This window comes from Ciconia boyciana, chromosome 22 (assembly GCF_034638445.1).
Source record: "Ciconia boyciana chromosome 22, ASM3463844v1, whole genome shotgun sequence".
Taxonomy (NCBI): Eukaryota; Metazoa; Chordata; class Aves; order Ciconiiformes; family Ciconiidae; genus Ciconia; species Ciconia boyciana.
In genome coordinates this window covers 1859483-1876124 of record NC_132955.1, presented here as the reverse complement: position 1 = coordinate 1876124, position 16642 = coordinate 1859483, and the positions used below count along the sequence as shown (strand labels likewise).

Sequence of the window (16642 nt, the reverse complement as noted above, 5' to 3'; positions counted from 1 at the left end):
TCACTAAACACCTTGAACTGGTGCAGAGAAGTAGTGCAGCCTCTGCCCCAAGACAGGCATGGTTACGCTGACGTGGTCTATGCCAGGTTCGTGATATTCTGCAGTACCTGGAAACCATAATGTGAGGCTTGTGTGGCTGAAACTTCAGTAAAATGAGCAAGTAAAACCACCCCGCTCCCCTCTGACCCTTCACAACTGGCACAGTGAAACGGAGGGCACAGTCGTAAACCAGAGCGTTAGCAGCATTTACTTGGACTAATGTTACCCTAAGGACTGTTTAATGAAAGATTGAAGATGTGTTAAGGTCCCTCCAGAAATCAGGCACAAACCTTGAATGGCTTTGTCCCCTGGGGAGAAAACCTCCCCTTTCCCTTTTCTGACAAAACTGAAGTTTAGCTGAAGTTAATATATTGAGATTGGGAGAGAACCCAGTGAGAAATGTGTGTCTGCTGGGGAAGGCGTCGGGCGCAGGCGAGCGTGCACGGTGAGAAATAACCATCGTCCCAAACGGCTGCTGCTAAACCTGCGTGTTGATGTGTCTGCAGCCCTGGTGGTGCTGCTGCTGCTGCTCACCGCAATGCTCTGGAGCGGGGCCACAGCACTTGGATGTCCTGATGCTTGCAGGGGGATGCTGGTCGTGGGATGGGAGAGGGCAGTGAGCATGGTCGTGGCCCGTAGGAACACAGCCCCTAATGATCTCCCTTCTCTCCCCAGACACTACCCGAAGCAGTCCTTCACCATGGTGGCAGACACTCCCGAGAACCTGCGTCTAAAGCAGCAGAGCGAGCTTCAGAGCCAGGTGAGCACGCGGGTCTCTCCTCGCCTGGGACTACCGTACTTTGCCCCATCGCCCTACGTTCTCCCATGCTCTGCTGCTTTTCTGTGCCCTCGCACAAAGGAGGGAGAGGCGGCTTTGGGGCGTGGGTCCCTTCTCTCAGGTCTCACCCATCTCGGCTGTGTTTGCTCTTCCCTTCATCCCTGGCTGCTGTGACCTCCCGGAGGTGGGAAGGGTCCAGCAGGCAGCCCTCCGCTCCCAGTCCATGTGTTGCACCAGTTTATCTTTTCCCTGCTCCCATCCGGCAACGTAACCAGGTGAAATAGCAAACGGCCTCACCTGGACAGGCGTTGACTCTCTAGGCGAGTATTTCAGGTAAACCCAAATCTTGTAGGGCTTGAAAGCTCTGGCAAGCAGAAATAAACAGATAGAAGGGATAATGACTGGCACAGATAAGGATTTCATTCTCTAGTGGGAAGAGAAGAGCCTGTTTGAGAAGGGTGTTGTCCAGACGTGTCCTGTTTTATACCCTGAAGGTGTCCCTGGATCAGCAGAAGTCCCCAGCCTTGACGCACAGCTGTGGGCTGGGTCCTTGCACCAATATCTCCTGATGATGCAGGGGGAACTGCTTGGCTCTTGGTCCCTTGTGTGGGCCAAGGAGCAATCCCTGGTTTCCTTCTCTTACTTTGAAACATTGAGAACGGAAATGTGAGCATCAATTTTGTGGAGAAACAGCGGGAAGGGCAAGATTAGCCCAGAAACGGGCACCTTTGGTGGGTGACCCTTCTTCGTGGGACTTTGCTCTGCTGCGAGGCTGTGTTGAAGCACCTTGAGATGATGCCCTGAACCGTTGTCATGGGCTTCGATGTCGCAGAACTGCAGGCGTGTGCTCAGAGTACGCTGCACTGGAAGAAAATGTATCCAGTGGCAATTTTGGCTTGAGTCAGCATCTCGCTGGAGAACACAGGATGTGGCAACTGTTCTGGGAATCTATTTAATTTCTTTTTTCCTTTGAAAAGAGGCAAAAAGACTGCCCGGAGTGCTATCAGCAAGGCACGTTGGCGCAGCTCAGTGTTGTCGCAGTGTCGGTCCTGGGCAGAGGGAGGACAGCACAGGATTTGCCATAGTGGTGTTTTCAGGGTGAGCAGTCATTTTTTGGGATCAGTGCACTCCTCTCGCTGCTGTGCTGTGAAGGATGCTTGTGACCCTCCTTCCTTCTCTTCCCATTAGCCTGAGAGTGCCAGGAGCTGAAAAGCAGATTGCCTGGGAATGCATCCCGCTGGAGGAGGAGGAGGGGGAACCGCAGGACCTCACCTGTTAGCAGATAGAGCTGGTGGTGCCCGTGCAGCCAGTATCGAGTTTTGAAACCTTGCCTTTTGTAAGGTCTCTTCCTCAGAGCAAGTTGCCCAACAGCTCCCTGGCTTGCACAAGCGCAACTTGGCTCAAGCTTAGAGCTAGAGCTCAGCCTGGGGCTGGCTTTGTGTTTTATAGAGTGGTGAAGGGGACACAGTTGCTTTTCCATGGTAACAATCGAGATAATGCTATACCGAATGGTCTGGAGTCTCCAGCGCTGTTCTTACAATGAATTCAGGCTCTTCATTAGTTGTTGCTTATTAAAGGAGACCCTGGGGAGGGAGTGTGCTCCACTGCCTGGGCTTTTCTGTAGCTGGTTGGGACTTTCAGCTCCTTGTGATGTGTGGGAGGTGGCTGGAGGCAAAGCCAGCTGCCTTGCAGGGGAGGGGGTGTCTTTATTCTTTCGAGCCTGCACCTCCAGAAGTTGGTCGCTACAACTCAAACGCCAGCAGGACCTCTCTCCCTGGGAGAGAAGCAGCCGTGCCCAGCTCCTGGTGGCCTCCTGGACTTTGGGGGCTGGAGCTGGGATAGCACAGAGCTGTAAGAGCCTTCCGCACTCTTGGTTGCACGTGAACATGTCAGAAGAGGGGCTGGGGTGCAGGCAGGGTCTTCCAGTCTGCCAGGCATCAGCACCCCACCTTTTCAGGGCTGGTTTCACACCAGGATAGGCTGCAAAGTAGGACTTCTCCGAGTGGGAGGGAGAAGAGGCTGCTGGGGGGTGTGCTGGCTGTTTGGGTGCTGGCAGAGCCCCTGCGGAGAGGGGCCAGGGTGGGATGCAGGAGCAGTGGGAGGGAGGTGGCATTGCTGAACCAGGTGGAAACTGCCAGGCTGAAGCTCCCGGAGCCCTGGGGAGGATAGATCCTAAACACACTTCAGATAAGATCTTAATTCCTCTCTGCCTTTGTTCTGCTTACAAAGGGAGTCTCCTATTTTCCAAGTGCCAAACATTTGTATTTCTTGAAGCACTCTAGCTAAAACACTAGCAGCTGCTCTGGTTTATTGACAATCCCTTCTTACTAATTGCAGGAGCTGAGCAAACCCCTGGGGACTGGAATAGGTCGCTTCAGCCCTTCCAGAGCATGCAGAAGGGTTCAGAGTCTTGCAAATTAACTGGATGAACTGGAGCTGTTAGCTGCGACAGGGAAAAGCTTGTGGAGAAGGGCTCGCTGGCTGTGCTTTGCAGTGATGAAAGCCTGGTAGGAGGGCTTCTACACCTCAGCTTGCCAGTTGGGGTGCCACCTACAAAGTGCATCCTGGCTAACACTGCTGGGACAGGCAGAGCTCTGCACGTGGGTCTGTACATGGGTCTAGTCGTAAAATTCCTTGTGGAGTAAGATCAGGGCTATGTGAGCAGTCACATCTTGCCTTCAAGCTTGCATTTGCCAGCCAAACTCAGCTGCGGCCGAGCCTTTGGACCTCGGTGCGAGGCTTCCCCGAGCGCGTGTCCCTCTGGAGAAGCTGTGGCTGGGAGCCGCAGTAGGAGAAGGGAAATCGCTGGGTCTGTGTCCTCTGCAAGGGCTTTCTAACTGGTGGAGGGTCGTTCCCTGGCGATGGGAGTGATGCTCCCCAGCAGTTTTGCCCGTTCCTCTGGAACAGAGCTCCTGTGGGGCTGGAGAGCCACTGTCCTTGTGGATGACCCTGAGGAGGCTGATCCTATATTTCCCCCTACCAAAAATACACTCCCTGTCCGCCCTGGTGTGACTGGAAAAGCCGGTGGTTCACTGGAGCCGCTGCTGGCAGCCGTGCCGTGCGCAGGGAGGTGGGGATGGGGCAGCTGCGTGCCGAGCTGGAGCAGTTTAATGTCGCTCCTGATGCCTCTGCTATTTGTGTCTGCTGAGAAGGCGTCTTCTGTTCTGGTCACTGGTAGATGCTGGCTAATGGTGTCTTGTGCGGCTAAATGAGTCTCCAAAGTGACAGCTTTGACGCCTGCAGCCTTCTCTTACAGCCCACGTGTGGCAAGAAAATTGCAGGTTCCTATCCTGTGGCTCCTTTTTTGAACTCTTAAAATGGGTGGTTTTGGGCGCAGCTCTTCCTGCCGGAGGGTGGAGGCTCCCGTGGCGTGGGAGGCAGGTACCAGTCCCCTGTCCCTCCTGCAGCCCCGTGTCTGTCACCTCGGGGAGCTGCTGTCGGTGACATCGAGGACACGGGTGCAAGGAGGGTTTAACGTGCTTGAGCTGAGACCTGCAAGGGGTTATAACGTGTGAAGGGCCGTTCTCCAGCTCCCTTCGGATAACGCCCAGATGCACGCGTTGTCGCTCTCCTTCCTATCATGGAGGGAACAATTCCTCTGGGAAAACTAATTGTGGATCCCATTTTATTATTATTATTATGGGATGAAGCGTGGATATGGCACTGTCCGCATCACTCCGCTCTTTAATACAGTGTGTGGATGAAAGGCAGCTACGAGCCAGAGCGACGGGAGTGGGTACGTGGGTTGGCAGGCATGGCGGGAGGGGCAGGAGTGATGGCTCTCTACAGCCCCTTGCACAGCACTGAGCCGATTGCCAGCGGTGCTCACACGCCCCGTGAAAGCACGGCAGGACGTACAGAACCGTGCATTTCTGTCCCCCCTTATCACCCAGGGTCACCTGCACTCGAGTTTCCAAGGGAGCAAAGGGAGGAGGACCCTGGGAGCGTGGCTGGAGCAAGGGTTCGTGCCTCTCTAAGGGCAGCCTGTGCTGCAAGTGGGGTTCCTCGGTGGCTGGGGGTTGCGGGTCCCCTCTCCCCACCCAGCGCTGCCTGCCAGGCTCCTGCCTGCACAACCCGGTGCCCATATAAGGGCAGGGAGAAGCTGAAAGGCGCCTTGTCTGAATGCTTCCTCTCTCCTTTCCGGCCTTCTCGCTTAGCCCTAGCGATGGCTGCAGCCCGGCAGGACCCGGCCGCTCCTGTGTCAAAACCAGGAAGGGCCGTGGATCCTGTGAAATTGCAATTCTCCCATGCTGAGCATGGGGACAGCGGTGGCCTCCCTTGCTTCCTCCCAGCATCGCCCCGATGCTCATGCCATGCTCTGGTTTCCATGGCCAGGCATGCTGGGGTGCAGGAACCCCAGGTAGCTGGGAGCACCAGCCTCGGACGTGTGTTTTGGGTTGGATCTGCCTCCAGGTACCAGCACCTTCCTCCATGACTCCTGGATCGGGTCCCCCTGCAGTCAGGCATCCCTGTACCGCAGTTCCTTAGGGCCAAGTTCCTGTATTCTGAAAGCTGGAGGGGTAAAAAAACAAGGAAGATGGAGGGGGATGGGACTTAGGAGGGTAAAAATACAGAACTTATCAAAGGAACTGCTTAGCCTTGTGACTAGCTTCTCGCTTGGTGACCCTATCTTTCTAGCCTGGATTTCTTTAAAGCTCGTCAGCTTGTGCGTTTGCAGCCCGCTGGGGCCGGCTGAGCAGGAGGCTGCAGGATAAACCCTCTTCTTCCGAGCAGCATCTCCAAGCACAACGGCGGGGCTGGCATCCCGTGCCCAGGCTGCAGAGCTGTGAAGGAAAACAGAGAGCAGATAAAGCTCTCTGAAAGCGGAGCAGATAAAGGACAAACACAGCCCCTCTGCCCGCCTGTCGCGGCGGCTGAGCAAACTGGGGCTGGTGCTTTGCAGAGCAGCTCGTGGGGCTGACTCACCCCCCGCCTGATCCCCTGTCCGGGTGTGTGTCATAGGGTTTATGTTGCTGCTCTGTTAACCTTTGGTTCCTTGTGCCCGATGGTTACACCTTGAGGCTGCTCCTTCCTAATCGGTGATGTTCAAGATATGTTCTTTAACCCAGCTAGTAAAAGTTTTTTCTCTCCCTCTTATTGCTTCAAGCAAAAGGAGACTTTTGCCTTGAAATTGGTCTCTTGTGTTCTTCTGATGTGCTTTGGCATCTTGGTTGTATTAATATCCTCCCGGGGTGGATTCTGCAGCCTGGTTCATTAAGCCTTTGCTTTCTGATGTCGCGTTAGAGTTAGAAATCTGACGTGATTCATAGATCGTACCATCTATCTAAGGGTTTCTGCGATACCCTATGGCTGTGAAGAAGTGGTAGGGGCTCCGACATGCTTTCAACACTTGCATTTCTCCTGGTTTGCAGGGTAGGAAGAGGAAATGTTGTGTTTGCAAGCAGAGCACCGAGCTCCAGGGTATCTGCACCGCTAACCCACGCAGCCAGCAGCGAGCTCTCCCATGTGCCTGCCGGTGCCCATTGCAGAGCTGGTGTCTGGTATTCCCTATTCCCTCCTGCGCCGGACAAAACCCTCCGAGCCGCGGGCACTGCGGTCTCTGAGCCGCCCCAGCCTCCTGGCCGGGCCAGCTGGGGGGGGATGCACAGAGCTGGCCTGAGCCTGCATCCCCTGTGCAAAATGGAAACCGCGGTGTCTCATTTTCCTGTGGAAATCTCTTGTTTCCTGTGTCGTTCTGGACCAGAGAGGGGGCAGGACCTGCTCCGTGGCGTGCTGCACACCCGCAGCCCTGGCTGGCTCCAGCACTGGAGGGGTCTGACCTGGGCACATCAGCGTGGCCCCGATGCTGCCTGCCCCTGCCTGCCGTGCCAGGTCCCGCGCCGGAGCCAGGCAAGGCTACGGGAGAGCCCATATGGCAGCAGAGGTGTGTCTTGGCTTCTCCAGAAGATATTATAAAATGTTTGGCAGCCTTTCCTGAAAGGTGTTTCCAGGCCCAGCTGGATGCGCTGTCTGGATGGGAGGCAGATATGTGAGGTCTGAAGGAGTGTGTGTTGGGGAGAAATCAGCTTTATCCCGCCTCCCCGCCATGCTGCCAGTTCTCTGCCTCCGAGCTTTATCTTGGCACGGCACGTGAGCGCAGCGCCGATCCGCAAGCTCAGCCCTCATCCTGCAAGCTCAGCCCTCATCCTGCAAGCTCAGCCCTCATCCTGCAAGCTCTTTCTTTGTGGGGCCAGCCCAGCTTCCCGACCGTCCGTCTGGCAGGCTGCCATCCGGCTGCGGGACGGGAAGGGTTATGGGAAGCTGCCTGTGCTGGCCAGACACGTCGGGTGTCTGGCCCCTGTGCTTGGGTGAGCATTTCCCTGCTCCTGCTTGGGGAGCGATGCATCGGCTGCTCTCCCAGCTGCTCCATCCAAGGTGGCTCCCGCTCCGCTTCTCCCGCTGCCGGCAGCTCTGCCCGCAGCCTCCTGCCAGCTGGAGGGAGCGAGCGTCGGCCCCAGCTTGCACGCACAGAGCCAGGCTGCTGTGCCTGTGCTGGTTGCATGGGGACCCAGAGGTTTAATCTGCTCGCGTGAGAAGCAGTGGTGCCCTTTTCATTTTAGTGACAACGTACAACTTGTCCGCAGCGCACCAGGCGAGCTCTGCAGAGGTGAATCCCTGGGAAAGGGCAGCTTTGGCTGCACATTTGTAGGCTGCAACAAGACAGAGCCTCTAAGGCTCTCTCCTCCCGAAATGGGCAGAGGCAGCTCCTGACAGCCATCGGTGCAGGGCCAGATCCCCGCAGAGAGGATGGAGGAGGTCAGGGTGTCTCTCTGCACATCTGCTTCCGTGCCTCATGAAAACGGGGCACCTTTTTGGCTGCTCAGATCTGAAAGCCAGCAAAGCCACTGTGTCAGGGTGGGACAGGCAGCTGGGTGCTGTTTCCTTCCCTGTTGGAGCCATCGAGTCAGCCGTTGGGTTTCAGCCTCTGCAGAAGCTGCTTCTGCTTCTGGGTGACTTGGGTGGGAGCAGTGGTCCCGCACAGAGCGGGGCCAGTTGTGAGCAAGGACTGGGACCAGCAACCCCGGGAGCCGAGGCTGCCGAGGGCTGGGGAGCACATCTAGGCTGTGGCTATGTGCTGTGCTAGCTCCCTCCTGGGAGAGCTGGAAACTCCAGTCTTAAAGCTGTGTAGAGCTATATTTAAAAAAAAAAAAAAAAAGGCAAAGAAAACTGGGACTTTTCAGCTCCTGGGTGTGATGGGAAGGGATGCTGATGTCAGCGTGGCAAACAGAAATGAGGATACTTGTATTTTGCCAGTCTCCACCCTCTGGTTTTGTTATGGTCTTCCTGGGTGTATTCCTTCCCAGAGGCGGCTAAATGTCCCCTGACGTGGAAACGCTCTTGTACGGGTGTAGCTCATAAAATCCTCAGGGCTCTCAAGCAGGCAGCTTGCCGTGGGTCAGCTGCTCCGTGGTACGTGGCTTAGGCACGCTGGTAGCCCACAGGAAACTCAAAGTAAATCCAAGTTACCCCAGCCCCTGCTGAAAGAGAAACAAGATCAGCAGATGCCTAGGAAGCTGTTTGTGTTCCAGCTCTCAGCAATAGCCCACTTTGCTATTACCGGATACGTTAGGGGGTCTCCCGAGCAAGGCAGAGGCCCTGTTACAAAGGTACCACATCTCATGAAGCACATGGGTTTAAATCTGTTTTTTCTTGCTTGTACCCAGATTCGCTACAAGGAGGAGTTTGAGAAGAACAAGGGGAAAGGCTTCAGCGTGGTGGCTGACACCCCAGAGCTGCAGAGAATCAAAAAGACTCAGGATCAGATCAGCAACGTGAGTAGCTTCTAATCTCTGCGTGTGATGTTGCCGTGACCTTCCCACCGAGGCGGCTGCGGGGGGCTCTGCCCGAGCGGACCCATGCTCTGACGGCTGCTAACGAGTACGCCAGGCTGCAGCATCTCGAAAGCCTGGCAGCGTTAATTCTCCAACCCATTTGCCCCAGGCATCTCGTGACCCTCTTGCACCTCTCCCGGCTCCTCCGTGCTGGCAGATGCTGCAGCCGGATCCAGAGGGGTGTCCGAGTCCTTCCCTTCTCCCGAGGTGCTCAAGTCCACGTTGATTGTGAGAAGCAAGGAGAGGGGAGCGGCAGAGAGCGGCATTGAGTGGGGGCAGATGCGGACCAGGGGCAGTCCCGTGCATCCCTGGTTGTCACTGTAACCCACGGCATGGGCGCTGCAGGGTCCGGGCTCGCTGGGGCCAGCCCCGCGCCGCTCCCCCTGAGAGGCTCCGGTCCCTCTTGTGCTCTCTCTGGCTTGTGTTTGTGCGTGGAAACCCCAGCCAAAGGCACACCTCTTCCTCCTGTCCCTTTGCAGCTGTGACCGTCCCCTGCCAGGCTCCGCTAGCCTTGACCCCTCCTCTGACTCCTGCAAAGCCCTTTCCAGCCATCCGGCTGTTGGGAGCGTTTGCTGCAGCTGCTGCTGTTGGGTTGTGCCGAGGCTGCGCACAGTCCCCAGCGTCCCCCCACCTGCTGTCACCAGCCCCGAGGGCGGGACAGGCAGTGTCATCCGCTTTCTTACCTGCAGCCCACATCTTGCATTAACCAGCCACTCGATGGGGATTAACAGTGGAGCACCTCTTTGTGTCGCCTTTCCACCTCTCTGTAGCAAGAATAACAACTTCAGCACTTCTTCAATAATAATTACGAAACTGGTATTAACTGCACCAGAGCAGCCTTGCAGGGAGCCCCTCAAGATCCCTTGGCCATGCACGGCTTCCCTCCTGCCTCCATGCTGGGATGGAGGGGTTCCTGGGGGCTGTGCACAGCAGCATCTCTGTCCTCCCGTGACCTTCTGGAAGGGGAGCTCTGTCCTGTGTCTGCGAGAGACCCAGCTCTTCCATTTCTGAAAATTACATTAAAACCATGCCCAAGTTCAGCAGCAGTTGGCCTGGCAGCTTGTGCTTCACCCGGCAGCCTCTGTCCATGTCCAGGTGCTGGTGGTGCGGTACGGAACGTGGCAGACGTGGACATCTGTGTGTTGCCATGGTGAAGGAGGAGGATGCACGCTTGCACGCTTGCACGTATAGCTGCACTACAGGGTGCGGCAGATGTGGGGTGTATCTGTCCCTTGCCCAAACTCGTCCCTGTGCTCCCAACCATTGTGGCACAGGAGCCCGCAGTAGCTTCTGTCTTCAGCAGAACGCAGTTAATTAACCTTTAGCCGCTAGTGAAAGTCATGAGTGTTCCTTATCGAAAGCCCAGGAGCTGTTGTGAAACCCTGGCAGGGCAGGGAAGGCTGGTTTCTCCCTGACCAGTAAACCTGTCCCTGGAGCGCAGCTTTGCACGAGAAAACTCTCGGGCGTCCACTCGACAGGCGGCTTCTGTGAGCTGCTCCCGGCTCTGGGCTCTGCAGCGCCCGGAGCTGCTCTCGCCGGCTGAGCCCTGGGCAGGAAAACCCCGCGCTCCGGGGTGCTGCAGGGGCGCGAGCCAGAGCCCCTACGGCCGAGGGGACGTGAGACGTGGTGAAAGCCTGTCCCGGAGCTTTTCCATCCTTAAGCATCCCTACCTCAGGGACAAAGCCCCTGGCTTGGGACCTGCTGTTTGCTTCCCTGGGGTGTCCAGGGGAAGAGGGTTTGGGCTTGCAGGAATGCAGGGAGAGGGAGGACCGTGCCTGCGCCCGCAGTGGGAGCTCGCACGCATGCAGGAGCTCACACACATACACAAACATGAGAATGCCCAGCAGGGCGGGAGGAGGTTGTTTATTCCTCCTTCTTCTGATCCCATTGTGCAGTTCTCTGGCAAGTACTGATCCCTCCTCGGGGAGCTGCGGGATGTTATCTGCACACCAAACCCCAGGACAGCAAGGGCTGGGGAAGGCTTCCCGCTTGGGAAACGGACCTGGCTGGAAGATTTTCCCTGGGGGCAGCTTCTCAGTGGGGTCTGCGCTGGCAGGAGATGAGCACAGCTTCTCTGCCATGGAGCGGGGCTGTGGTCTTTGTTACAGAAAGCACCACTCTCTTTTGAGAGAATCTGTGGAGGTTTGGGGGCATTAAATAACACAGCAGAGAGATGAGACCAGCCCGTGTCCCTCTGCTCAGCCCTCTTCACCCTCTCTCGGCCGTGGGAGCAGTTTTCAGCAGCTTCCCTGTGGGCATCTGGCTGCCAGCCTGGGGTTGCAGTGACCCACTTAATACAGACAGACCCACTCCCTGCAGAAAGCCTGGCTCAGCAGGCAGCGTTTCACTCCCAAGGGTGCAGCTGGGCAGGCACACAGGCAGCAGACGGGGCTGCTGGGGTGTGAATGCCTCCGCAGCACAGAGGTGCCCCAAACCACGCTTGGTGGAGGGTGCCGATACGGTCCTGCACGTCGGGAAACCCTCCTGGCAATGGAGCTGTGCAAAAAAGCCTGGGCCTCTGACCACTGGGAACCGCTGTCCTGGGGCTGTCCGTGCTCGGACTCCCTGCAGTGGCTGGGGGAGCAGGGTGCTCCCCTCGGGGTGTTCTCCTTCCCGGGAGGGTGGCTCTGCTCCAGGCTCTGCCTCCTGCCTGTGCAGCGAGCCTGCTGTAGTGCCCTTCAGTGAGTAACTGTTTAACCAGCAGACAAATGGGCTCCAGGTGCTTTCCGATGGCAATGCATTCATTAACACAAGTGGCTATTAATTTTTACACCCTTCCCTCCTGCCCGCTGCGGGGTGGGGGGGGGGGGGCCCTCTCGTTGCTGGCTGCAGGGGAAGGCTCGGTCCGATGCAGCTGGTGCGTTTGGTGGTATCTGCTTTGAGTCTCTTTCAACGAACAACCCCGAAGCCCTCTCATGCTTCAGTTAAAGAGAAATCTGGGGGTGGATGTTGGAGCGGTACCTCCACGGCGCCCGCTGTACCCGGCCGTGGGCTGGGGAGCTGCGCAGCAAACTCGGCGTGTGCGGGGGGGATTTCCTAAAGGTGCTTTTGCTCCGCGTTCCTGCAGCCTGCGGGCTTGGGAGCCTGGTCTTGAATCTCACCCACGCTTGAAAAAATTGCGTATCCCACCCATAGGACACTTAAACCTCCTCCTTCCTGTGCCACAAATGGGTCTGAGCAAATGTCCCTGGGGAGGCGGGTGGGGAAGGAGCCCCCTGGGACTGTTGGGAGGCCGTGAGATGGCTAATGCTGAGCCCTTGGTGCCAAAAAGAAATGAGCTGGGACGAGGCAAAGGACGTTGCTGGTGCTGAAGGGCTGCAGGAGCTGCTGCCGTTGCTGAGGTCTGGGCTCAGCCTCGTGGCCGGCGCTGCAGAGCTGTCCCTCCTGCGCTCTGACCTCTCCTTCCTCTCCTGTCGCTGTAGATAAAATACCACGAAGAGTTCGAGAGGAGCAGGATGGGCCCAAGTCCCAGTGAGGGCGCTGAGCTGGAGCGCAGGAACTCCCAGGAGAGCACCAATTACCGGAGACCTGTGGAGCAGCAGCAGCAGCCGCCGTCTCATCACGTCCAACCCAGCAACCCCGGTAAGGCGTGGGGGGCTGCGGGTGTTGCAGCCTGCCCTGGTGCGTGGCCCTGCACTTGCTGGGGCAGCAGCCGTCCCTTCTTTGCAAGGGGCTTTGCGTGTCCCCCACGTCCCAGCTCCAGCTAACCGACCCATCTTTCTCCCCCAGTCTACCAGCAGCAGCAGCCGTCGTCTCAGTCCTATGGCTACAAGGAGCCCGCGGCACCAGCCACTACACAGCGCAACGCTCCTTCTGGAGGGGGGGTGAGTACAGCTCAAGGGCTCACAGCACCCACCTCAACACCAGCCCCCCGGTTTCCCCCCCTGGGGGTTAGGGTTTGCTCCACTTGCTCCCCACTCCTGCAGACCACGCAGGGGAAGAGCAGTTTTGAAGGGGCTGATGGGTGTAATGCTGGGTGCCTGGTTTCTGCTTGCCATGGCTATTGCTGGCACCAGCATCCCTGTGTCGGGTGAAAACCACCTGGATCTGGCTCTTGTGTGGGGCTCGGTGGGGCTCCTTCCCCCGGGACCCGCCCCGTGGATGGCAGCTCTGCCCGTCTAGGGCAGGGCATGGGGAGGGTCCATGCCCACTGACCCCTCTCTCCTCACAGAAGCGTTTCCGTGCCGTCTATGATTACAACGCGGCTGACGAAGACGAGGTCTCCTTCCAGGATGGCGACACCATCATCAACGTGCAGCAGATTGACGACGGATGGATGTACGGCACGGTGGAGCGCACGGGCGACACGGGCATGCTCCCTGCCAACTACGTGGAGGCCATCTGAGCCGTGGGAGGGGACGGGGTGCGTGGCTGACAGCCGAGCCCCCAGCCCACGCCGGCCCCTGTGTGTGTGTGTGCGTGTGTCTCTCTCTGCCCCAGCATCCCTTATCCCGTGTGCTCTGCCGTCACCCGCTGGAGCCGTGTCCTGACATCTCGGTTACTCTGTGTTTCTGCAGCCACCTCCGGTTTCTCTTGCCAATTTAGCTTTGTTCTAGCTCTGTCGGGACTGAGGGACTGTCTGTAAGGGATATTGGGGGCTTGAGAGACCAAACCACCGCAGCTTTCCTTCTCCTTCGATCTCCCTCCTCTCTAGCCCTCCTGGGCGCTCCGGCATTTCCCGGCCAGGGGAAGCAGCCGGAGTCACCGGGACCCCAGCAAAGGGAAGAGGAGACCATCTGTTAGGACCAAATTCCCCCCCTCTGGTGGGGATGGGCAGAGGGGCAGCGATGTCTGCATGGAGGAGGGGAGGGATGCTCGTCCCGAGGGCTGCCTTGGGCTGACGGGAGGGCTGGGCTGGCAGCCTCCGCCCTGCACCGCTCTGGCTTGTCCCGTTGCTTCTCCTGGCTCCTCTGTGCAGTGTTTCTGTTCAGTCTTCACTCCCTTCAGTCCTCAAAACAGAAAAACATTCGCAGTTCAAGTCTTTTTACAAAATCTTTCTTTCTCCTTGGGATTCAGAGCGGCTGCTCTGGACAGCCCTGGAAGCGGCTCTTGCTTCTGCCTCGGGCTCCGGCTGTCTTGTTCTGCCTCCCCAGTCCCTCCGGGGCCAAGCCAGGGCTCTGCTGCCGTGGGGAAAGGAGTAGCCACAACGTTGCTTTGCCTGGAGGCTGCTGATCCCGCTCGAGGACTCCTCTGCACTGGGGGGGAGCACTGCGACACCGAGACCTCACGTCCCCCCTGCAGCTCCGGCTTTCTCTCTTTGGGCCAGGGTCTGGGGGTCCCCTGGGCCCCACGTGCTGGGGCAACCTCTTCTTCTCTTAGCAGCCAGCAGTCGCTCCCCAGATTCACCCAGAATCTTCCTGCTTTTCTCTTGCTGCTGTGGGGCTTTTGAGACCCTCCTGAGCCCTCTACCCACTGGGTAGATGGTCTGGGGAGCCGGCAGGATCAGGCCCTGTCCCTGTGCCTCTTCTGAGCCATGTGTGAAAGATCCTCCTCCTCTGCCACTGTGCTGGGGACCGTCCTGGGTGACTGTCCCCTCCAGCAGCTCAGTCTTGACTGGCAGAGACCAGGGTTTGGCACCCTGAGCCACCCTGCACCTCTTGTTGGTCCCCAGCGGTGGTGGCTTTTGGGACCACCGCTGACTTGGGATCGCATCGTGGACCAAAATCTCAAAGCACATCCCTGTCCCCTTCTCTTTTGGGCTCCGAAGGTCCTGGAGCTGGACAGGGGAAGGTGTAACTGGAAGCCTGTGCGGGGAGGGCAGGAGTGCAATGCTCTTCTCCCGGCTCGGAGAAGCCGAACATGGGGGAGCGGTGATGCCTTCGTGCTGCCTCCGGTGCTCTCGCTGCCCCATGCCCGCTCACAGCCCCGGCTCGGCCCAGACCGCGGAGACCAGGCAGCTGGAGGAGACCATCCCCTTGCCGAGCTGCTCGGGGCTTTGGCTGCGCTGCACCGCAGGGCCAGGATGCTTCCAAGAGGAAGCTGCCATCTTTGCTATTCCCAAAGGAAAAGAGGGAATCAAGGGACCAAAGTGGCCGAGTCGAGACGTTCCTTGGGCTGTCCTTCGGGACATGTCCTTGGGGACAGTCTTGCGGAGGGGGAGAGGATCCCACCACCTTGTACTTGCAGTCCCCTTTCTCAAAGCACGTGGGGCTGCAGGGCTGGTTCGTGGACAGCGCTGGGCTGGGGGTGACCGGAGTCGGGGGCTGTTGGAGCTGCGGGGAGGGGGTTCCTGGCAGGGCAGGGGCGCGCCAGGAGGACGTGAGCTGGGCAGAGGGGAGCGTGTTGCTCCTGGCTCGTTCCCCAGTCGGCTGCAACGGGAAGGGGGAGAGTGACGGGGACTCCTGGCACTGTCATCACCTCGGGGTGAAAACGGGACCCCAGAAGCAGCCGGGATGGGCTTTACGGGATGGGAATCCCGGTTGGTGCTAAAACAAGCGAGCACAAGAGCAGGGGAGAGGGGGCGGCTGGGCAGGGGGGGCGGCTGTGTCTCCCTGCTAATCCTCTTCTTAATCACGTTCTTGTCTAGGAATGGGGGGGAGTATCAATGTGAATAAACCGTTTTTTAATGGACCAAACAACACAGGCAGTTATGTTTTGGTATACAAACCTTTTTTTAATGCTACCTTGAAACCATTGTCCTAATTCTCCCCTCCCACGCCCTGCCCCTTCTCCCCTGCCATGGGAAACAAATCTCTTACTGCTTGATTTCTGCCTTTTCTCTCAACTTATGCACTTTTTTGCCTTTTTTCATAGCTGAAAAGCACCTAAACCTGTATTTAAAATAAATAAATAATAAAATAGTAAAAAAAAATTTAAAAGCTAAATTGCTTCTCATCACATGTAAAATAGACCTTGTCCATCCCAGCTTCCCCGGTTGCGTCTCAGTGCTGAGCTTAGAACGTGTTTTCTTCTGGATCCGTCGCTTGATTGGGGTTTGTCCTTGTGTACTCCTTCCCGTCGGGTTGAGCACCCACCAATAAAAAACGTTATTTGGCCTTTTTAACCGAACCACCGAATGGAACAAACCAACCGATTCTCTTCCCGGTTTACTCGAATTAAAAATAAAAGTATAATTTTTACCTGCCGATTGTGCTGGGTTTGATTGCGGTCGCTTTTCTGGCCATTTTCCCTGCTCCCCTGGGACACGGTTGGGATCTGAGGTCTGGGGGAGGCTGCCAGAGCTGGGGTCCTCATGTCTGCCTCGCTCCCCTGGGAGGGGGAAATGCTGGCATCCCTGGGAGCCGACCTGGGATGCAGCTTCTTGGCTTGTCCCTTGCTCTGGGCATGGCTTGGAGCCAAGGGACGTGCTTGAAGCGTTCGGAGCCCTGCTGCAGCGTGTCTGGCTGATGTGCTGCGGCCGCCAGGTACCACGGAGCCCCAGGAAATCGGCCTCGAAATTCAGCCATGAGCCAGGTTGGAGAAACGCTCGCAGAGAGCGGAGCGGAGGCACGGGCGATGCCTCCCCGCTTGCTGACCCGCTTCGGGGTCTTGCTGTCGGAGGCCAAACGCCGGTTACAACATGGGTCTGGGGTCTGCTGGGGTTCGGGCGTGCCGGTGGCTGCTCCGGAGACCAGGCCCACCCAGGGAAATGGTCAGCTTTGCTGTGGGCAGCAAGGGCACGGGGTCCTGGCTTTGCCCGACCTCTCTGGGAATGCAGCACCACGACAGCTGGGTCCCTCGGCCCCCAGCCAGCCCGTGTGCTCGGAGAGCAGCTGGCAACGGCTCAGCTTGGCTGCTGCAGCCTCTCAAGGTGGGATTTTCAACAACTACAGTGTTTAGCAGTGGGAGAAGAAAATCTTGAAGGTGTGTGGAGAAGGGTGTTATTTGCATCAATAGCACTAGCCAAAAAAATTAAAATAAAAAGGCTCCATGGCTGTTGCTGCTCACTTAAAACCATAGTGCTTTAAAGCATACTGCAGCAGGTGGTGTGACACTGAAAGCAAAGGATGCTGCAGTACCCCAGGAGTGCCAGACTCCAAAAGGTGAGAGTTCA

At 57.5% G+C, this 16642-nt stretch overlaps 1 protein-coding gene across 1 annotated transcript in view; it reads left to right on the top strand.

Moving 5' to 3' along the window:
* LASP1 (LIM and SH3 protein 1) overlaps nt 1-15734 on the top strand; it is a 35359-nt gene extending 19625 nt beyond the window's left edge. Inside the window, exons 3-7 of the mRNA XM_072886120.1 lie at nt 715-799; nt 8482-8589; nt 12072-12231; nt 12379-12473; nt 12821-15734. Coding sequence (XP_072742221.1) covers nt 715-799; nt 8482-8589; nt 12072-12231; nt 12379-12473; nt 12821-12994 — 622 coding nt within the window. The 3' untranslated portion in view covers nt 12995-15734. The remainder of the gene's footprint in view (nt 1-714; nt 800-8481; nt 8590-12071; nt 12232-12378; nt 12474-12820) is intronic.
* Nucleotides 15735-16642: the final 908 nt, after the last annotated feature.